General features: G+C 45.6%; 3 protein-coding genes across 5 annotated transcripts in view; 2 read left to right on the top strand and 1 right to left on the bottom strand.

The window, feature by feature from the left end:
• The window catches only part of LOC120019266 (midasin-like), a 45,669-nt gene extending 43,118 nt beyond the window's left edge, over positions 1-2,551 (top strand). The window contains exons 99-102 of the mRNA XM_038962579.1: positions 107-221; positions 394-460; positions 992-1,134; positions 1,323-2,551. Coding sequence (XP_038818507.1) covers positions 107-221; positions 394-460; positions 992-1,134; positions 1,323-1,508 — 511 coding nt within the window. The 3' untranslated portion in view covers positions 1,509-2,551. The remainder of the gene's footprint in view (positions 1-106; positions 222-393; positions 461-991; positions 1,135-1,322) is intronic.
• A 165-nt stretch (positions 2,552-2,716) lies between these two features.
• lyrm2 (LYR motif containing 2) lies at positions 2,717-3,897 on the top strand. Its single transcript, XM_038963024.1, has 3 exons — positions 2,717-2,803; positions 3,150-3,290; positions 3,364-3,897. The coding sequence occupies exons 1-3, from the start codon at positions 2,738-2,740 to the stop codon at positions 3,448-3,450; spliced, it is 294 nt and encodes a 97-aa protein (XP_038818952.1). The 5' UTR covers positions 2,717-2,737; the 3' UTR covers positions 3,451-3,897.
• Positions 3,898-4,041: 144 nt separating this feature from the next.
• On the bottom strand, positions 4,042-21,207 carry ankrd6b (ankyrin repeat domain 6b). Of its 3 annotated transcripts, none has more exons than XM_038963021.1 (15): positions 20,691-21,207; positions 16,269-16,367; positions 14,774-14,872; positions 14,054-14,152; positions 13,645-13,743; positions 13,042-13,140; positions 11,661-11,759; positions 10,614-10,691; positions 9,938-10,042; positions 9,729-9,839; positions 9,464-9,619; positions 8,882-9,034; positions 8,472-8,585; positions 5,929-6,226; positions 4,042-5,522 (listed from the first exon to the last, which is right to left on the bottom strand). In XM_038963021.1, exons 1-15 carry the CDS (start codon positions 20,814-20,816, stop codon positions 4,882-4,884), a joined length of 2,376 nt encoding a protein of 791 aa, XP_038818949.1. In that variant the 5' UTR covers positions 20,817-21,207; the 3' UTR covers positions 4,042-4,881. The 3 variants fall into 3 exon arrangements, with proteins under 3 accessions (XP_038818949.1, XP_038818950.1, XP_038818948.1); XM_038963022.1 differs by having other exon boundaries at positions 5,929-6,223; positions 20,691-21,206; XM_038963020.1 differs by lacking the exon at positions 20,691-21,207 and adding an exon at positions 15,518-15,930 and having other exon boundaries at positions 5,929-6,223; positions 16,269-16,352.
• Between the last annotated feature and the right edge of the window lie 361 nt (positions 21,208-21,568).

The following is a 21,568-nucleotide window of genomic DNA, read 5'->3' as shown; positions in this document are numbered from 1 at the left end:
GTGAGAGGAGCGGCCCTCTGTAGATGAATGAATATTGATGTCCAGGTGTTGCCCTTCACCCAGACGGCGCTGTTACATTTGTGAATTGTTTTGGTTGTCACCTCAGCTTTGGTGAGACGGTGCAGCTGCTCCATCCGTTCCAACAACAGTTCAACGACCAGTCTGGCGCCAGGATACTGAGGCTCTGTCAGTTCCAGCAGAAAAAGACCAGGATAGCCCAGGTGGGGGGTCCCGCTTTTTGTTCGTTTGTTTGTTCCCCTTGATATCTTTTGTTTTCATGAATTGAACGCCTTCCAGGCCCATTTTGTTTACGCTCTGTGATATTAGATCACATCTATTTAGTGAGCGACTCTTGTTTGAGACTGACCGCCACATTGTGCTCATGTCCTTTAGTTCCTGGAGACCTCAGCCAACATGTTTGTGGCAGCTAAGCAGCACCGCCCTGGATCCATGAACACAGGTAATGTATTGCGGTGGTGCAGCATCTCCTTTCACTTGATCAAGGCAATAAGAATGTTTATGATTACCGTACAAGAGAATGGCCTCCTCCCCTAGTCCGTTCTTCATTTGCTAATGTATTCAAGTGGGTTTAGAGCCCACTATTCCTTACAGTAATGAGTTTACATATCGATCAATGCCTGCTGATTGCATCGTACTCTGAGCCTGTGGGGTCCGTGCCCTGGTTGTATTTGATGTCCAACAAACAAGCCCTGAGGGAAACAGTGGGAGAGTAGGGGAGGAGCAGAGCACAATGACTGTTATTCAAAGGCAGGGTATTGTTCCTGCTACAGTGCCCCTGGTGAAGCTAACATGTCCTCTATGGAGCCGTGGTGAAGATCACAGTGCAGAGCTGGTATCTGAGCTTTCACTGCTCTCCCACTGCAGCCCAGAGGACTTGAACCTGTAAGCAGACACCTCAGGGCCATTGTGGTGCAAGTGTAAACTGACCGCCTCCTCCCTCCCTCTTTCACCCCCCCCCACACACACACAGAGACAGCCCAGCTGCTGCTCATTGTGTCGGACGGCAGAGGGCTCTTCCTGGAGGGGAAGGAGAGGGTGACGGCGGCTGTGCAGGCGGCTCGCAGCGCCAACGTCTTCGTCATCTTCGTGGTGCTCGACAACCCGAACTCCAGGGTAAGGGACTTAAGTTGGTTTAGATGGAATCCATGTTATGTATCAAGGACTGTGGATGATAATGCAAAATCTAATGTACATGATACATTTGTTAATGTGAATAATCAAATCACTATAAGATATGATATTCATATAGAACTATTCCCTTCAATATTCCTATTGGTGTTTCCTTTGTCATTTTTCTACAGGATTCCATCCTGGACATCAAGGTGCCCATCTTCAAAGGTCCAGGAGAGATGCCTGAGATCCGCACCTACATGGAGGAGTTCCCCTTCCCGTTCTACGTGATCCTGCGGGATGTCAACGCCTTGCCAGAAACCCTGAGTGACGCACTGAGGCAGTGGTTCGAGCTCGTCACGGCAACCGACCAGTAGAAACCATCTTAGAAGGCAGCAACCAACCGCACAACGCCACTCTGCTGCTAGCCTCTCGAACAACACACGGACTCAAAAAACAAAACAGGACTCACAAAGAAAGACGGACTTGCCGCTGTGTATGTGCCTTTTTATCTCTTTTTTTTTTTTTACTGTAGTTTTAGTAGACTGTAGAGTTTGATAGCGACTTCCGCCCATTTAGTCCTCGACTTCAGGCCAGGGGGATTCTGGAAGTTCTTTCGTAATGTAATAAGCATTGCTTTAACTTGCACGTCTATAACAAATGATTAGAAAAGGATACAAAATGTGATTCCCTTCCGTGTAAACGACCTCAGTGAAGAGATACTGTACCTCTTTCCCCTGTGTACTATAACCCCCTTCATGTCGTATGGATGTTTTCACTGTTACATGCTCATCATCAAGTCATTCTACTTCCATGTGAACACATCAACTGATAATGTACGGAGCTGACAGTAGTGTTGTGATGAAGTTGTTTTTGGACAACTGTTTGCAAAGAACAAAAAAATAAGAAAAGCACCCCTTTCGTTATATCATGGCAAAACAAAAGCATGCTGATATGGTCTTGATCCATTTCTAAAGTAATCCCAAAATTGTGCCTTGAAGAAATGTTATTGCATCTCACTTAACACCCATGTGCTTATAAAAGAATCCATTATTTACATGGAAATTATCATTCTGCCCAAATGTGTTATTCATATAAAGCTTAACCCTCTCTCTCTCATTAAATGTCAAGGTTTTGGGAAAATTTAAGCACAAGGACGGCTAATAACAATTTTGATAAATGCTCCAATCGATTCCATTTCTCTGGTCTAAGAGACATATCCACTACATCTTACTGTAGATAAGGTTCATTCACTGACATGAAGACACCATTAGGAAATGTCATTGCTGTGGCCATATGGAACACAGTTGTAACTAAGTAAACATATGATATTCATGGAAGTTTTTTTCTTCATACCATCCATAAATCACATCATATGACATGATACATTGTATGATGATAATAAACTTTTTAATCTGTGTTTTGAGCACATTGTTTTATGTAATATGTAGTGTATTTGGTTGTAGCCAATTTACATACAGTATTATTTTATGGCCCCTAAAGAAATAGATGTTCAATAATACTCCACCCCACAAGAGGGCGACATTTGTATTTGTATCTATGTTGACTGCCAAAACAGGTCAGCTGTAGAGCTGCCTCTGCAACCATGTTTGCTACAATTCACATCATGGCTAGCTCAAGGTTACCCGCGGCAGCACTTACATTAAAACAGGTAATAAATACATATTTGTTGGTTTCATGACCTGTAAACCATGCGGTTCGAGTACTACTGCCAACTAGATAGTGTTCTCGTTCATTCACACTTGGGAAATAGCCATGGCAGCATGATGAGCTAGCTAGCTAACGTTAGCATTTCAGCAGCAGCTCTAGTTAGCTCATCTGACAATTTGGTCTTGAGTGTAATATCCTCACTACGTAGCTAATAGTATGCCTTTTTTGTTAACTTTTTCTCATTCAGCAGATTGCTCTGCTAATATGATTATTGATAAATTAGCCAGATAGCCAGGTAACTTGCTAGCTAGCCTGGCTGTTTTGCTTCCTCTGGTCTATTTCTACAGTTTATACAGAGACAGAAAGTGTTGAGTCTCTACAGAAACATGATGAGAACCATAAGACAAGTGCCAGACGAGGGAGACCGAAAATACCTGAGGGATTGGGCGAGAGATGAGTTCAAGAGGAATAAAAATAGCACAAATCAGGTGAGATATGGTCTGAAATTACGTCATTCTGTTTTCTATCCCTGTTCTAACCTTCATTGTCTCGTATATCTAGGACGCCATCCGAATGATGATCACACAGGCAAACATGCATCATGATGAGCTACAGTCATCCCTTGCATTGGCTAACGTTAAGAAGTAATGTCACCTGTCTGGGGCTGAGGTAATCCACCGATTTATCCTGGAAGTGAATGCTTAGAAGCTTTGCTATGCTGCCTCAAATGGACTGTGAAAGCCATAGGAATCAGTACTTGGACAGTACACCACTTACTGTGGAAGCACCTTGGCATTTGGCCAGACCAGCTCGTTGCCGGTTCATAATGTGATTTGGACCATATGAGATCTGTCACGAGGAGTCCCATATCAGATGGTTGCCATCAACATGTCCGTGTCTAGCAGTGGTGACGCTTTCAGCTTTCAAATCACTTTTGAGGAAAGCTGTGAGAGGCATGTGTGATATGCCATTTGCAATCATGTCTGACATGATACCATCGGTCTCACGTTGGGCTATTGTAAAGCTGTTTGTGTCCAGAGGACCCTCATGAAATGTTATGTACATGTTGAACATAAAACCAAAATACATTTTGTAGTTTGTCTCTAGTTTTTTTTTACAAAATCGATTTGATATCATCAATTTTACTACAAAGAATGTGTGTTCATATCAACAAAGGCATCAACGTACACGACCTCACACCTGAACAGAACAAATGTCACACATGAGCACAAACTAATATACTGTTTGCACGGGTATATTTCAGACGATTAAAAATGGACTTTCCACCATGCAAACAGGTTCTTCTTAACAGTACCTCATTTTAGTGCTAAGGACAAGCTGTAGGATGTTATGGTTTTTACCATTAAAGAAACATACATTAGTGGGTTGGAGTAAAGGTTATGAATAGTTAAGACATTGCCAGTTTGGCTGTATTCTCTTGAGTTCTGTTACCCTTGTAAGTCACATACCTGTATGAAAGCTTGCAGTAGCGTATTCTACTGATATGTTAAGCATCCTGGTTACCTCAACTATTTCTGCTGTCTGCGTTTGTCTTTCTCTACTCATTGAATATACACATTAAGAACGTCACAAAAAAATGACCCACATTTTCCACAAGCAAACCTCCAGAATCTTTCACATAACAGGCTATGTCATCACAGGATAAAAAGCACTGGAGTATTGGCAAGTCGACTTAATGACAGCGTGACATTGTGCCCAGGTGTGTGCGTGTACCAGTTCTGTGATGGCCCCATGACATAATACATTATAAATAACTATCAGTAAATCTACTAGGGGTTTTACAAAGCACAAACGCAGGAGCTGCCCAAAACAAATGAATAACAATACCACATTATACTGAATAGTCTGGCATGCCATAACATGTCTTTAAAATAAGTTACTATACAGATGATTTTCTACTGTTGCATGACATTATTTACCACAAGTATTAAATCTGCTAAATTCAGTCAATGACAATTTTTTGGTCAGTTGATCCAGGGTGCCATCTGTAATGAGCTCAGATGATGATTTTTGCTGTTCTGGAGGTGTAGCTCTATACTCTGCAGTGGTGTCCCTGTGTTAGCTATCGTCGTGCCTGTTAGTCCTGAGCATGCGTAGCTCGTCCTCCAGGTAGGTGATCCTCTCCACCAGGGCAGCCCTGTCTGCCTGAGCCCGCTGGTCCGCCTGCCACCTGGCCTCCTGGATCTTCCTTTCATACCAGTGCTCCATCTGGGTCGACACCGCCTCAAAGAAGTACTGTGTCACCTCCAGGGCGTGCATGTTCTCCCTCTCCTGTGCAAAGCCCTCCCCCACGGCTCTCTCCCCAAACACCCCCAGAGTCTGAGTCCCCTCGGCCTGCCCCACCGAGGCCCCCTTGTCCCCCTTGGCCTTAGTTCTGCCCTGGGAGTGCCTCTTGTGGTGCTTGCCCTTGTCCCTGCCCCGCTCCCTGTCTCTATCCCTCTCCCTGTCGCAGTCCTTGTCCTGCCTGCTGCTGCAGCGACGCTCGGTGGCTGGGGACAAGCTGCTGGCCCGCTGGTTGTTGCCGCCTCTGCTCGGCGCCAAATCCAGCAGTGCCATGTCCTGCAGTCCCTGGTATGGCCTGCGGGGGTCAGTAGAACACAGCGAGCGTTCCTTGGGCCGCACCACTTGGGGAGATGGGGACAGGGATTTAGCGGGAGTTGGGGAGGAGATCTTTTCTCGCTTGTGATGTTTACCACCGTCTGGGAGATTTCCGAGAGCCAATTATTAAGTGAATTAGAATTAAAAAGTCAACCTTAGAGCACGGCACACAATAAATAATTTATGATTATTCAAATTAGTTCCAGTGAGATTGCCATCTTCAAATGCAGTGTGATAGATTAGGATGATAAATTAATTAATCTGCCAAAGGCAACTTTATATTTTGAGCATTTCTATGAAAATGTTCTATTTGGGCCACATTCTCTGTTTTTACTTCTAAAAAAGGGTATGACCTAAGAATAATATACTTAGATTACGTAACGCTTACATAAGCCTGTATCTGTGTGAAATGAGTTCCCTCTCCATTGTGTGTGTGCGTTCGTGCATGTGCATAAGAGTAGTAATTCGGAGCGCTGGCTATTTCACTGAGTTCTGTTTGAACCGTACCTGGAGAGCTGTCCACCTGAACCCCAAAGTTGTGATTGGCTGAGGGGTCCCCTGTGGCGGCCGTGTTGGGGTCTCCCTCGGTGAAGTCAGTGGTGTGGGGGGCCAGACACTCGACGCTGCACCCAGGCCCCCCTGCAGGCAACACAGTGAGGCTCCCAGGTTCCATCTCACACAGGCCTTCAGCCATGGACGAGGACTGACGCAGCTTGGCGTTGCGGGGGTCTCCAGTGAAACGCATCTCAATGTTCTGGAGCTTGGCCATGCACCAGTTTTTCAGCTCGTTCACCACTGATGCCTGCTTGAAGGGCAGGCCAAGACAAGAAAAGGTTTCGTGACAGAGGGTATATACAGTGCCTTCGGAAAGTATTCAGACCCCTTGACTTTTTCCACATTTTGTTACGTTACAGCCTTAATCTAAAATGAATTAAATAAAATAAAATCCTCAGCAATCTACACACAATACCCCATAATGACAAAGCGAAAACAGAAATACCTTATTTACATAAGTATTCAGACTCTTTGCTATGAGACTTGAAATTGAGCTCAGGTGCATCCTCTTTCCATTGATCATCCTTGAGACGTTTCTACAACTTGATTGGAGTCCACCTGTGGTAAATTCAATTGATTGGACATGATTTGGAAAGGCACACACCTGTCTATATAAGGTCCCACAGTTGACAATGCATGTCAGAGCAAAAACCAAGCCATGAGGTTGAAGGAATTGTCCTTAGAGCTCCGAGACAGAATTGTGTCGAGGTACCAAAACATTTCTGCAGCATTGAAGGTCCCCAAGAACACAGTGGTCTCCATCATTCTTAAATGAAGGAAGTTTGGAACCGCAAAGACTCTTCCTAGAGCTGAACGCCCGGCCAAACTGAGCAATCGGGGGAGAAAGGCCTTGGTCTGGGAGGTGACCAAGAACCCGATGGTCACTCTGACAGAGCTCTAGAGTTCCTCTGTGGAGATGGGAGAACCTTCCAGAAGGACAACCATCTCTGCAGCACTCCACCAATCAGGCCTTTATGGTAGAGTGGCCAGACGGAAGCCACTCCTCAGTAAAAGGCACATGACAGTCCACTTGGAGTTTGCCAAAAGGGACCTAAAGACTCTCAGACCATGAGAAAAAAGATTATCTGGTCTGAAGATTAAACTCTTTGGCCTGAATGCCAAGCGTCATGTCTGGAGGAAACCTGGCACCATCCCTACGGTGAAGCATGGTGGTGGCAGTATCATGCTGTGGGAATGTTTTTCAGCGGCAGGGACTGAGAGACTAGTCAGGATTGAGGCAAAGATGAACGGAGCAAAGTACAGAAAGATCCTTGATGAAAACCTGCTTCAGAGTGGACCACTTTCCAACAGGACAACGACACTAAGCACACAGCCAAGACAACGCAGGAGTGGCTTTGGGACAAGTCTCTGAATGTCCTTGAGTGGCCCGGACTTGAACACGATCAAACATCTCTCGAGATACCTGAAAATAGCTGTGCAGCAACGCTTCCCATCCAACCTGACAGAGCTTGAGAGGATCTGCAGAGCAGAAACTCCCCAAATACAGGTGTGCCAAGCTTGTAGCGTCATACCTAAGAACACTCAAGGCTGTAATCGCTGCCAAAGGTGCTTCAACAAAGTACTGAGTAAAGGGTCTGAATACTTATGTGAATGTGATTTTCCCATATTTTTTATTTTAGAAATTAGCAAAAAATTCGAAAAACCTGTTTTTGCTTTGTCACTATAGGGTATTGTGTGTAGATTGATGAGGGGGAAAAAACTATTTAATACATTTTAGAATAAGGCTGTAACCTAACAAAATGTGGAAAAAGTCAAGTGGTCTGAATACTTTCCACACTGAACAAAAATATAAATGCAAAGTTTAAAGTGTTGGTCCCATGTTTCATGAGCTGAAATAAAAGATCACAGAAATTTTCTATATGCACAAAAAGCTTATTTCTCTCAAATGTATTGCACAAATGTGTTTACTTCAGGTGTGGCATATCAAGAAGCTGATTAAACAGCATGATCATTACACAGGTGCACATTGTGCTAGGGAAAATAAAAGCCACTAAAATGTGCAGTTTTGTCACACAACACAATGCCACAGATGTCTCAAGTTTTGAGGGAGCGTGCAACGACATCAGAGAGGGCCATGTTTGGGGAACCCTGGGCTAGAGGAGGATGAGCTGGCCAATCAGCGGTCTACTTGGGTGAATATTTTTAATGACCGGTATACGCCCACACCATTCTGTTGTTGGGGTACGCAAAGACCATTCCAACATAAAAATATGCTTTTTAACATAGCTAATTAAAACAATTTGGGAAGAAAAACTATTTCACTCATATAAGTCATTACAGGTCACATTTCATAGAAATCTGGAAACACTGGGCAGTTACTTTAAAGCATTGTTAGCTATGTTAATATTTTAACGACAACCTTGAATTAAAAAGTTTAATGACGGCACGTGAAGGTATAGGAACTAGTGTTTAGTCCATCTGAGACCCGCCTCTCCTGCGGTGTCGAGTGAGTTTGACACTGCTGTTAGTATTACCTGTCTCTTCTCCCCCTCCTGTCTCTCCTGCATGGCCCTCTGGTCGATCCTGTGTTGGCACTCTGTCCTCTGCGCTGAAACTCTCTCTACTGTCATCTTATCTAGGGCACGGATCTAGAACCGCACAATCACAAACCACATAGTTAAATGCCCGAGCCTGATAAAGCTGTCATGATTTAATGCAAGACGCCGGTTGTGAAACAAAAGCTCACAGCTGCTTTTGACTTTAGTAACATTACACTTCATTTCATTAATAGGTCAAATCAGCTAATTACGAATGCATGCCCGGCCCACATCCACTGCTGTGACTTCAGAGGCTTGTGGGATTTAGGTCGAAAACTATCATTTTCAGTTTACGTTGCAAAAAGTTGAAAACACCCTAATGAACAGGACCCTGGTCTACTATGCACCTGATGTTTGTTCTTGCGGTCCAACTGTCCCATCTTGTTGTTCATCAGGTCCTGCACCGTGTGGATCTCCGTCTTCATCTCCTCCTTGGTGGCCTCCAGCTGGTTCTCCAGCTTGATGATCAAAGGCTCACAGCGGCAGCCATTGATAGGTGCCTGGGACACAGAAACCAACCATGGGCACTGATCCACTTGATAGCAGACACAAACTCAGGCTGAAATATTATTAATTACTAAGTATGTAAGTCTTGTCCGAGCCAGAATGGCCCATAGGACAGGAGCCTATCATGTTTCTGTAGCATGAGGCAGCTAGATGTACAAGTACACCTAGATGTACAAGTACACCTTGTTAGTCAATCGCAGGGCCTTGCTCCGACTAAAATATGTGTTTTCTACATAGAAGAAAATAGCAGCAAAGCCCGTTACAAGGTTTCAACATGACAGAAAATCTCTGACACTAGCTCCTTTCACAGTGCTTTCAAAGCAACACACTTTAAATGTGAAGCCAAAGCATAATGAAATCATAGCATCACATGAAAAATGTCAAACAAAAGCACAGGCGTCTGTGTGCTCTTTCCTATCTACCTGCATGATCTTGCCATCCTTGCCGCGGTACAGAGTGTACAGCTGATAGGCCTTGTAATTGTGAGGTGGGGGCTGGGGGGAGGAGCCACGCCGTTGGCCCCGCCTCTTCTTTCCGTGTTTGTTCTCTCTCCGGCGGAGGGGGTCGGAGAGCGAGGGCTGCAACCACATCACACCGCATCACATATTCCATCTGTTTAATATTGATAACATATCTCACCTGGGTAAACATGTGCGGGTTGTTTAGAAGGTTAAGGTAATAGCTGACCTTCTCTTTGAGCTTCCTGTTTGTGCTCTTGCTGGCGCTCGCCTCGACCACCTCGTGTTTGCGGGCGACGAGGTCGCTGCTGTGGGTGTCGTCGGCAGCAGATGCACTGTCCTGTGAGGAACAACAAAAATCAAACATCTCCGCATCTGTGCTATAATATGCTGGTGCACACGGTAAGAGTGAGACCGCCAGCTGTACTGTAACTGTACCTTCCTGGGGAGCATCTCATCCCTGGGCACAGACTGTGCCCGGCGCTCAGCCTTCAGCTTGTCCCTCCTCTTCCTCACAATCCTGCCTCGGGTGAAGCTCTGGACCTGAATACACACAGGGAGAACAGTGTGAGAACTAAAGGCCAGTCTTATTATTCACTGAGGCTTTATGTTTACTGACGGTCATTGTTTGGTTGAAGGTCCTGTTTTTTTGTTTACTTCAGCCTGTCCAGCTCTTTACATGGAGCAAATGCAAATTCTTCAGTTAGTGAAGGTTTCTTGATTAAGTAGGGATATAGCTACAGCTAAAATAGCACAAATAATGCGAGCTAGTTTAGCCTCTCCATTTCCCTATCACTTCCAAGTGCCAGTGCCTATCTAGATCTATAGCAGTTTCCCATGGACTCTGCCCCTACTTGCACTTGACGCAGAAACACCTTTACTGCCAACCCACAGGAATGATGTCAGGTAGGCGTTATGGAGATATGAGAATTTCAGACAGATAAAAACGCCAGTCAAACACCTGAAGTATCGTAATTCAAGTCCAAACACAGGCTGCAGCATACATTTTTTCTATATAAATATATAGATAAGGTTGGTAATGTGAGGTGTGAAAGTAAAATAATAACACCGCCTAGGTGCCCCTGCTGGACAGACTGGGTAAACCTGTACTCACCTGAGGTGCTTTGGTCAGAAGCAGAGCTATGTCTGGGTTGTTGTGGTCTCTGGCCTGGTCCAGTGCAGTCTGGCCTGCCTGCTCACACACAGCGACAAGAGGCCAGTCAACCAGGGCTACAACGCGTAGTTAGAGATACATGATTCAACTGGCTATGGCACCTTGTTCATTGCCTGGCTACCCAAACTCCTTGCTCCGGCCAAACAGACGTTAGCTTCTTCTCCGCAATGAGTCTGGAACTGAGTACCTCCCTGACGTTTTCTAGAAAGCAAACACATTCTAACCATTCTGATTGGTCCCAGAAACTGATGTGTCGGGCCAGAGCCAGAACACAAGTGGGTAAAGCTGCGTTTTGAAAAAGTGTCATTGGCTTTGATACTCTGATTGGTTAAAGATTAGCCGATCGTTGATGACTTGGTTTTGTACAACAGATCTCATTTAGAGGTCACCACAAACGACTTCAACGACGTCAGTCTCAGACTGAAGTATGTAGCGAACGTAGAACAGCGGATTAATTCAGTTTGAGTCGTCAGGCAACGAAGTAAAGGGTAAATGTAAATAGATATTTCCCAGTAGCTATTTCAGTTGTAAGTATGTCAAAATTACATTTCTTGAACAACATACTGTTGTTACTCATCAAAGTCCGCATGGCTTTACTGTGACCGAGTAAAAAACCACAGCCATGGCTCCAGAGCAGGTTATTCACCAAACAGAATGTGCGGTGACATTAGTCATGATTAAGACGGCCTTTAGAAGTGCATGACTGCTCCAGAGCATAGTGAACATAGTATAGTATAGTACACTCTTAGAAAAAAGGTGCTATCTAAAACCTAAAATAGTTGTTTGGCTGTCCTCATCGAAGAACCCTTTGAAGAACCCTTTTTGGTTCCAGGTAGAACCCTTTTGGGTTCCATGTAAAACCCTTTCCACAGAAGGTTCTACCTGGGAACCAAAAAGGGTTATCCTATGGGGACAGCCGAAGAACCCTTTTTTCCCCTAAGAGTGTAGAACAGAGCCTGGTCCGGGGGCCTGGGGCACTCCACTCACGTTGTTGCGGATGCTGCTCTCTGTTCCAGCCTCTAGCAGAAGCCGCACCGTTTTCTTATGATTCAGCGCTGCTGCAACATGCAGTGGTGTGTCCCCAGCCTGGCCCAGAGAGAGAGAGAGAGAGGAAGAGAGAGAGAGAGGAAGAGCGAGAGAGGAAGAGAGAGAGAGAGGAAGAGAGAGAGAGAGGAAGAGAGAGAGAGAGAGAGAGGAAGAGAGAGAGAGGAAGAGAGAGAGAGGAAGAGCGAGAGAGAGGAAGAGAGAGAGAGAGGAAGAGAGAGAGAGAGAGAGGAAGAGAGAGAGAGAGGAAGAGAGAGAGAGAGAGGAAGAGCGAGAGAGAGGAAGAGAGAGAGAGGAAGAGAGAGAGAGAGGAAGAGAGAGGAAGAGAGAGAGAGGAAGAGAGAGAGAGGAAGAGAGAGAGAGAGGAAGAGAGAGAGAGAGGAAGAGAGAGAGAGGAAGAGAGAGAGAGAGGGGGAGAGAGAGAGAGAGGAAGAGAGAGAGAGAGGAAGAGCGAGAGAGAGGAAGAGAGAGAGAGAGGAAGAGAGGAAGAGAGAGAGAGAGGAAGAGAGGAAGAGAGAGAGAGAGGAAGAGAGAGAGAGGAAGAGCGAGAGAGAGGAAGAGAGAGAGAGAGGAAGAGAGAGAGAGAGAGAGGAAGAGAGAGAGAGGAAGAGAGAGAGAGAGAGGAAGAGCGAGAGAGAGGAAGAGAGAGAGAGAGGAAGAGAGAGAGAGAGAGAGAGAGAGAGAGAGGAAGAGAGAGAGAGAGGAAGAGAGAGAGAGAGGAAGAGAGAGAGAGGAAGAGAGAGAGAGAGGAAGAGAGAGAGAGAGGAAGAGAGAGAGAGAGGAAGAGAGAGAGAGACTTAGCATAATGAAGTGGATGTTCCGCTGGGTTTTTACGCTTCAACAAACAAATACAGAACAATGTTACACTCTAAGTCCCTGCTCTTTGCTATTAAAAGCTAAACACCGCCATACATATAATATATCCAGTAGGCTTGCTGCACTATGCTACGGCTAACTTAGGGTAATTCAAGACCTTTGACAAAGGTATGATTTACATAATAATCATAGGAATAGTATTACATTATAAGCGGATAAAAGCTACTGATAAAAGTATATTCACATATTGCATGTACATGTATCGCATACGATTTCTGATCAATAGGATTTCTACCCAGAAAAAAAACGGGTGAAAAAATGACATAAAAGTTGTAATACATGCAATTTTCCCATTACATCTCAACGAGGGTGAGCAGAAAGCAGAGAAAAAGTAGTGTCAAAGTATGGGTCTCGATTCAAACCCCTTTCCAAATATACAAGACAGAACGTAAAAAGCTGGAAAAGTCCTCTTGTGTGAAACTAGTGTCAGTCACATGCTCAGACCAACCTGGTTCTTCTCTGCCACGGAACAGAAGGCTCCCAGGAGGACGCGGAGCATGGACACGTGGTTGTAACGGGCCGCCACATGCAGACACGTGTCACCCACCTGGAACACAATGAAGAGAGACCACCACCGCCACACGCGACTTGAGTTTCCTCTCACGCAGACGTTGGGAAAGCAGTCAATGGAGAAGTGTAGTAGCGCTGCATGACACTGGGAAGTGGTTGGTGTAGCTGAGGACTAACAAACTGTATTGAGCGCTACTTCCACTGCTCAGCAGCTTTGTTCAATTCACCCATGAGGGGCGATTATGTTCGAAGTGCGGAGCAGAGCACTCACATGCATACGTCGTTTCATAATTAAGTGACTGCATGCAAACTGCTCTGTGGTAGTAGTTAAATGTAGAGAGGCTTCTGTTGTCAGCATGTTTTCCTAAGCAGTGGTTCAGAGATACCTGGAGATTGTGTATCAAATCATGGGAAGGCTACTTTGGAGTGCCATTTGTAACATGCTATATTTTGTGACACGGAATTATTATTGTTCACAAGTTATAGGACGGTACAAACGGTGCCCCGTAGACTAGCCAACCCATGGAGGAGGGGGACTTACATGGTTCTTGCTGTCGGGCCTGGAGCCACCTAACAGCAGGACCTTGGAGCTCTGAGCGTGGCCGTTCTGACAGGCCAGGTGGAGGGCTGTGTTCCCTGCCTACATGGACAAACAGACAAACAGACAGACACCAGGGTTGTGTTTAATAGGGAGACAACATTTTGGAACAGAGTGAAACTGGGAGGTATTGTACAAAACTCAACTTGTCCAATTAGAGCAAAGCTTTCTGTTTGCAGTTCTATATCTCTGCTATGGTGTGCCCTACTGAAAACCACCCAGGTCAACACTAAGCACCACTAAAAGCTCTCCAGTCGTATAATAATCTGCAGTCACAGCACAGGACGTATAGGAACCACAGCTGTTTTATAACTGTGAGCAATCCCATCTACAGTATTTGCAGTAGAATTACCTTGTTTTTTGAGTGAACGTTGGCTCCGGCCTTGACAAGCAGTTTGACAGACTGGCTGAAGCCGTGCCACGAGACCTCATGCAAAGCAGTGTTACCGTCCTGCAATAACAAACAGTCAAGAGCTTCACACATCCACAGCCTGACCTCTGGATTGGTAACTATCATACTGGACAACAGTGTTATTGTTACTCTTACAGTCAAAATAGCTAACATGGCAAGCTAAGTAGGTGATTAGTGAGGTAACGTAAGAGGCTGCGTGTCTAGGCCTAGCTATAAACACACTTTCTATTCACATGGACTTCCATTGGCTATGAATGAATCCCAAATGACACCCTGTTCCATATTTAGTGCACTACTTTTGACCAGGGCTCATAGTGTTCTGGTCAAAAGTAGTGCCCTATATAGGGAATTGGGTGCCATTTGGGACACTTCCTATTTCTTCGCTGGGAATGAATGGGGGTTAAGCAGATTACAGGCGCAGTGTGTTCTCTATAGTTTTAGTGCTGTCTGACAGTTTGTTGGGGGTTTAAAATCCCTCTGTGCCTGTGAGTGCATTGGGCCGTGCGTTTAGCCCTGTGTGAGTGCTGCTGTGTGTGTGTGTGTGTGTGTGTGTGTGTGTGTGTGTGTGTGTGTGTGTGTGTGTGTGTGTGTGTGTGTGTGTGTGTGTGTGTGTGTGTGTGTGTGTGTGTGTGTGTGTGTGTGTGTGTGTGTGATATGTACCTTGTCCTGTCTGTCCAGAGCACACCCTTCCTGGATGAGGGCAGAGATAACATCACTGTTTCCCACCACGGCTGCCCGGTGTAAGGCCGTCTGCTCACCCTGCACACACACACACGCACACGCACACACACACACACACACACAATGATCAGTTAGGGATTTTCACAACAATGATGAATACAAATACCACATCCACTGGTTAATAACTTTCCATTCCATTGCAGTTGGCAAACTGACTTGAATATGATGGGTGGACTTTTTAGTAGAGTTTCTCAAGTACAATGTCTCAGGTTATAATTAACACAAGAAATGACAATGATGTTACAACAATCATCCAACACCGCAGTGTGACACCAGATAGGCCTCCATACGATCACAGTCTACTACAGTGGGCATCCTCCATACAAAGCAGTGAACACAGCAGCAGCAGGCAAAAGCACTCAGTTCAGCCCAGCTCATTTATGCTCTACCATAAATGGAAATCCTACAAACATGGAGAACCCCTCCTAACAGCCGCTCAACAGAGTGACGTTTTGCAGACCAGGTTCGACATGTCACGAGAAAGAGTGGAAGAAAGAAGAGCAAGAAGGAGCACTGATTCCTGTGAGTGGAGGAGGTGGGGTTGTGGTTTGTTCATTCCAAGCGAGATAACTAAGAAGCGTGCCCAACAACCAGAGGACGTGCAGTAGTAGAGGATTGGGAGAGTGATTATTTTCCACGGGCTCAAAGTAGCTTTTCTCTAACCTCCTTCTTCACTCTCCCTGATCTTCCAGGCTCTCTCCCAGGCCCAGTTCCAGCAGCCTTCCTCCACTGCCGTCTCTCTCTCTCCCCTCCTCCCCCTCCTCCTTGTGACCACTCCCCCCCGTTGGTGGCCGAGGACGTGCTGTGGCCCGTTCGGGATCGGGAGCTCATTGACCAGATGGAGAGAATTTGGGAGCGCCAGAGCTTTGGACCATTATCTGTGGCTGTGGGACTGCAGAGGGGGAGGAGGGTTGACCTGCACCCAGAGGGCGAGACCCGTGGAGGAGTGCTGCATGCCTCAAGCTGGCAATCCAAATAATCCCACTCTAGGCCACTGGAGGTCATTATACTACTAGTGTGACAGTCTTAGAGAAATGGAAAGGGCGTCCGCACGTCCGCACGCAGGAGAAACTACACTGCAATCAAAACACACCAGCAGCCAGACTCAGAATCTCCATGCAGATGTCATGTCGTTTGTGTGCCTCAAAAAGTGACCTAGTTCACATTTAAAGGTCTATGTTAAATATTCTGGCGTTTGTTTGTGTGATTGTACAAATATGACATGGTGTTAAATGGGTGTGATGTTCATTTGGGAAGATGGTGAGCGACACTAATGCAACGCCAGCGAAAACCAAGCGATGGTCCATCCACAAGTCCATCATCACAATCATGACTGTGGTGCTAGCTGGAAACATGGAAAGAGGGCAGTGCAAATGGAAGGCAGTATACAAACAGACCGTCTCTGGGTACTTACATCGTCCTGGATGTCCAGATCGCAGTCGGCCTTCAGGAGAATGCGCACAACCTCGGTGTGGCCCTTATAGGAGGCCAGATGCAGGGGACTTCTGCCGTACTGGGGACACAGAACACACACTCTCACACACAGAAGAGAGGGCCACAGCAACTGAAGACAGACACGCCAACTGAAGAGAGAGAAACCAAGTGAAGCCAACCAGACAACCAGACCGTATATCAGTGTCCCCAACTGAAGCCAACCAGACTGTATGTGACAATGTGTCTACAGTTCAGCCATACCCAGTAACACATGGTGCTGTCATCATGGCACAGCATTTAGCAGCATGCAATCGGTCTGTCATGGCCACACAGGCCATTTGAATAACGAGTCGCCAGTAAACAAACAAATATTTAATCCACATACGTTTTAAACGGGCTAGAATGGAAGGGAACCTATATAGCTGCTTATGGATAGGCCGCCCACATCCTCCGGCTCTTAGGCCCAGACTTATGGACCTGCAGCCTGCTATGGAGAAAATGTGTATTTATAGTTTTGGGAGGTTTCTCTTTCTATGGTAATAATGGATTGTTTGCCAGGTTAAAATCAGTGATACTACCCGACATTACGATCATATGCTGTATTGGATTAGATAAGGTTAGAAATTTAAAGGCATGCTGGATACTTGTCATGGAAGGTTCCTTTTCTTATAACAACTGAAAGGAATCCAAGCTGTTGCTCTTTATGAAAACTAGATTTCAGTCTTGGGAAGTGTGTTTCCTGACTGATTCCGTGTTTGGTTAATGATGTTTGTCCCCCATGAGACACTGTAGACACAGCAGCCTAATTCACTTCCTCAATATCCCCAGAATGAATCTAAGATAACTCAAGAAATCTGTAATGAATTTCGACGTTTTTGCCGAGGATGTTTAAGTTGTGCAATTTTACATCTTAAGGTGATAAGTACCAAAGTTCTCAAGTAAAGAAAATGTGCGACGTGTTATCTTATGTAAACAAAGTCGGAGCTGCTTGGCAGGTCTGTCTCACTGTCTATGCTATTGGATAGAGAGCAATCACCGCAGCTGTTCACCCCATGTTAGTGGGCAAATGGACATTGTCAAATCAAAACCCAACTTTCATTTACCCGTTGTGACGCACGGATGTTCCAAACTCCGTTTTAAGACGAGACTGACTTTATATCAATTTTGACACTAGAATAACTGTTTCTGACTCTAATCGATGCCACATAGGCAGTTTTCAAAGGATTTGTTGCTTTTTTGAAGGCAGTCACTCTTTAAGTAATTGGGGTTAAGCTAATGTAAACAGATGCTCTCAGTAAATCTTAAAGCATTATTTCAAGATACCGAACCCTATCTCTCCACATAGGCTACAGTAAAGGAAGGCCCTAAAAATGGTCAAAGACTCCAGCCACCCTAGTTATGGACTGTTCTCTGGCCACCCTAGTTATGGACTGTTCTCTCTGCTACCGCACCGCAAGCGGTACCGGAGCGCCAAGTCTAGGTCCAAAACAGCTTCTACCCCCAAGCCATAAGACTCCTGAACAGCTAATCAAAGGGCTACCCAAACCCCTCTTCTAAGCTGCTGCTACTCTCTGTTTATTATCTCTGTACATATTACCTCAATAACCTCAACTAACCGGTGCCCCCGCACATTGACTCTGTACCGGTACCCCCTGTATATAGCCTCGCTATTGTTATTTTACTGCTGCTGTTTAATTATTTGTTCTTCTTAAAGCATTGTTGGTTAAGGGCTTGTTAGTAAGCATTCCACTGTAAGGTCTACACGTATTCAGAGCATGTGACAAATAACATTTGATTTGATTTTGATTTAAAACCCAGTAACAACCTGGAAGTGAGAAAATATAATGCAAACTTGCTGTCTGCCTGCTGCAGAATCCCTCTCCTGAAACATGTAACTGGCAGCCATATTTAATCATCCACGTTAATTCAATGTAATTAGAGATCAGGTGTGCAATCACAAAGAACCACATCAACACAAACCCCTTATTAACACCTAATCCTCACAGCCCTCCATTAAATGGGTAGAGACGGGAGAGACCACAATCCCTTTAGCGAGTGTGGCCTGATATATGGGTGCGGCTCGGCACTGCCTGGTATTCACTACGGCCAGGCAGGGGTTGAGTTTCACTGGGCCAGGCTTGGATGCCTGCCATGGAAGCGTCTCAGGTAAACACAGTCAGGGCCCAGCCAGGGTGAAGTCTATTATCCCAGGAGACTGTGAATGGAAAGGGCCTGCTCTCTGCTCTGTGGCCTGGTATGACCTTAGATAGACTCACGACTGGTTCTATTCTAACTCCTCTCTTTCGCATTCTCAAAAGAGTTTCTCTTCCACAGAACTAAAACCTCCATCCAAAACTTGACACTTTACCTCACACTCCCCAATACAATACCCTCCTCTTCCCCTGAAGCACCGGAATTTCCCATACTGAAATATAATCCTCATGTTTCTAGTTTTTTTTGTTACTAGGGAACCCAGCCAAAATGTGAAAATACAGCTGAACGTAACATTATCAAAGAGACAGGTAGGCCTAGCAGATACAACCATGTAAGATAGATAGCTGACAACTTTCATATATTCAGTCAGTCATGTTTTCATATTTCACTCATATTCAGCTGTAAGTGTAAGAATTACAGTTCACTTCCTGAAACGATAACAAATGCAGCATTCTTGACAAATTAAAGACGATTGAAAGTCTTCCTTAAGCCGTAACTCTTGTGCTCTCTTAAAGGGGCACACAGCATTTAACATGAACATCACAGAGAGCAGAAAAAAAGCTTCTGCCCAGAGATGTGTTATTGAGGAAGTACATTTATGAGGCTCAGGAAAAAAGGCCTCTGCCTGGCTGTCTTATCGGCCAGTATCACATTGCAGTCTATCAAGAGAAAGACTGTGGAGATCTGAGGAAGGCCTGACCTAAATACTATCTCGACACCTCTGTCTTAATTACCAGAGCTGCTCTGACAGAGACACAAAAACAGGCTATTCACTTCACAGACAGATAGGATTGCTACTGCCGCACATTACTTCAATCAAGCATGTCTGTCTGTGACTCTCACAGCAAACACCCAAACACACAGGTGAATTTACTGTATTTACTGGGGTGGCAGGTAGGCTAGTGGTTAGAGCATTGGACTAGTAACCGCAAGGTTGCAAATTCAAATCCCCGAGCTGACAAGGAAAAAAATCTGCCGTTCTGCCCCTGAACAAGGCAGTTAACCCACTGTTCCTAGGCCGTCATTGAAAATAAGAATTTGTTCTTTAACTGACTAGCCTAGTTAAATAAAGGTAACATTTTAAAAACACTGCAGCACACACCTAAATTCACTGTCTTTGGGAGATCCAGTACCACATTCTGTAAAGCCATGTCATGCAATGATGACAATACATTATTGTCATGTGATAACACTGTTGATTCAAGCTGAACATACCTAGCCTATATTAAATGTGTCAATCTTTGTTCTGTATTCCTCCTCTGCTCCTTTCAGTGAAGAGGCTCGGGGCTACATGGCATGTTTAAGAAATCTTCTCTCCCAGCGTTGTGTGGTGTGACCTCAAACAGAGGTTTACACTGTGTCAGCGTGTTTACCCAGATCTGTGCTCCCACAGCTGTGGTCGCGGACAGCCAGATGGAGCGATGGAAAAGCTCCTTCGCACAAGTGACACACACACACACACACACACACACACACACACACACACACACGGGTAAAATCAGCATCAGAGAGAGTCCCTCATGGCCGTGTTCATTTGTAACCAACACATTCCTCTTCCTCTCCAAATACTGCAAATTACAACTGCTCCTCCTTCCTGTAAAATACAGCTACTGTAACTTACTGTGAGGAAACAGGGTAGTTTTACAGATAGTACTAGTATCCATGAAAGTGAGGATTATAATATATTCATATACTGCTCCAGTCCCATCTAATCTTTTGACAGTGGACTGTAGAGGGGGATCTAATCATAGCATGAATGATGTACCACACTACGCACATACATCTGCCCCATGGTCATTGCCCTGGTGGCCCAGTGAGGCTGCAGTTGAGTGAGACACAGTACCCACACAAACCCATGTTGGCTACACACAGAAACAGTACACAGCAGTGGAGGCTGCTGAGGGGAGGACGGCTCATAATAATGGCTGGAACGTAGCAAATGGAATGGCATCAAACCATGTGTTTGGTGTATTTGATACCATTCCACCTATTCCGCTCCAGCCGTTACCACGAGCCCGTCCTTCCCAATGAAGGTGCCACCAACCTCCTGTGGTACACAGTACACGTTTGACAGAAAAAAGCCTGGTGGCCCAGCCTGTGTGACCACTGCTACTTAGTCAAATAAACACATTGAAAAGACAAAAGTCTTATGAACACACAAGAAGACAACCTCCTCTGCTCCACTTACCTTGGTGACGGCTACTTTGGCGCCCTTGTTGATGAGCTGGACCACATTGTCGGCCTGGCCCTTGTGCGAGGCTACAAGGAGGCGCTCAGAGAGTGCAAGGACCGCAGCCGCATCCTGCTGGCTCATGTAAGCAGGGCGATTGAAGCACTGTCTCCAAGACGCAGTGCTCCAAGGAAGGGAGGGTGGGCTCACACCAACCCTAATTCATGACCGTCACACACAGAGGTAGTGGGCAGAAAGAGAGGAGGAGAGAAGGAGAAGAGAGAGGGCTCGGACCTCCGGACACTCCCAGGTTGGCTCCCTCATGTCATCCTCAGCGCCTGGAAGAGAACAGGAAACACGTGTGTGGTTATAACAGGCTAGCGCGTGTCACATGGTAGAGTAGTAGAATGGCAAACAGGAAGCCAGGAGGGAACGGGGAGAATAGATTGAGATTTTAATGGCGGTCGCATCAGTGCTGCTAGCTATCTAGTTTCAAGTTTTATTAGTCGTATGTACGGGATACACGTGGTATACACTGTCCAATGAAATGCTTACTTGCAAGTTCCTTATTGACAATGCAACAACAATAAGAAATAAAAAAAGATAAGTAGTCTGATGGCTTGTAGATCAAAACTGTCTCTGAGCCTGTTGGTATCAGACTTCATGCCCTGATACGTCTACCTGACGGTAAGGGAGTGAACAGCTTATGACTGGGGTGTGTGGTGTCTTTGATGATTCTGCAGGTCTTCCTCAGATACTGTTTTGAGTAGATGTCCTGGATGGGTGGGAACACAGTCCCAGTGATGTACAGGGCCATCTGGAGGGCCCACTGGAGGGCCTTGCGATCGTGGAAGGACCAATTCCCCTACCAGGCCGTGATGCAACCGGTCAGGACG

Source organism: Salvelinus namaycush, chromosome 24 (genome assembly GCF_016432855.1).
Source record: "Salvelinus namaycush isolate Seneca chromosome 24, SaNama_1.0, whole genome shotgun sequence".
NCBI lineage: Eukaryota > Metazoa > Chordata > Actinopteri > Salmoniformes > Salmonidae > Salvelinus > Salvelinus namaycush.
Note: the sequence above shows the minus strand (reverse complement) of the source record. Positions and strands in the feature narration are given on the sequence as shown.

Coding starts and splice junctions, on each gene's coding strand:
- lyrm2 (XM_038963024.1), top strand. CDS start 2,738: ATGTTTGCTACAATTCACATCATGGCTAGCTCAAGGTTACCCGCGGCA. Junction 2,804..3,149: donor CAGCACTTACATTAAAACAG/GTAATAAATACA, acceptor CTATTTCTACAG/TTTATACAGAGACAGAAAGT. Junction 3,291..3,363: donor ATAAAAATAGCACAAATCAG/GTGAGATATGGT, acceptor TCGTATATCTAG/GACGCCATCCGAATGATGAT.
- ankrd6b (XM_038963020.1), bottom strand. CDS start 15,859: ATGACCTCCAGTGGCCTAGAGTGGGATTATTTGGATTGCCAGCTTGAG. Junction 10,692..11,660: donor AGAGCAGCATCCGCAACAAC/GTGAGTGGAGTG, acceptor GTGTGTGAGCAG/GCAGGCCAGACTGCACTGGA. Junction 5,523..5,928: donor TCAGGTGGACAGCTCTCCAG/GTACGGTTCAAA, acceptor GAAATCTCCCAG/ACGGTGGTAAACATCACAAG.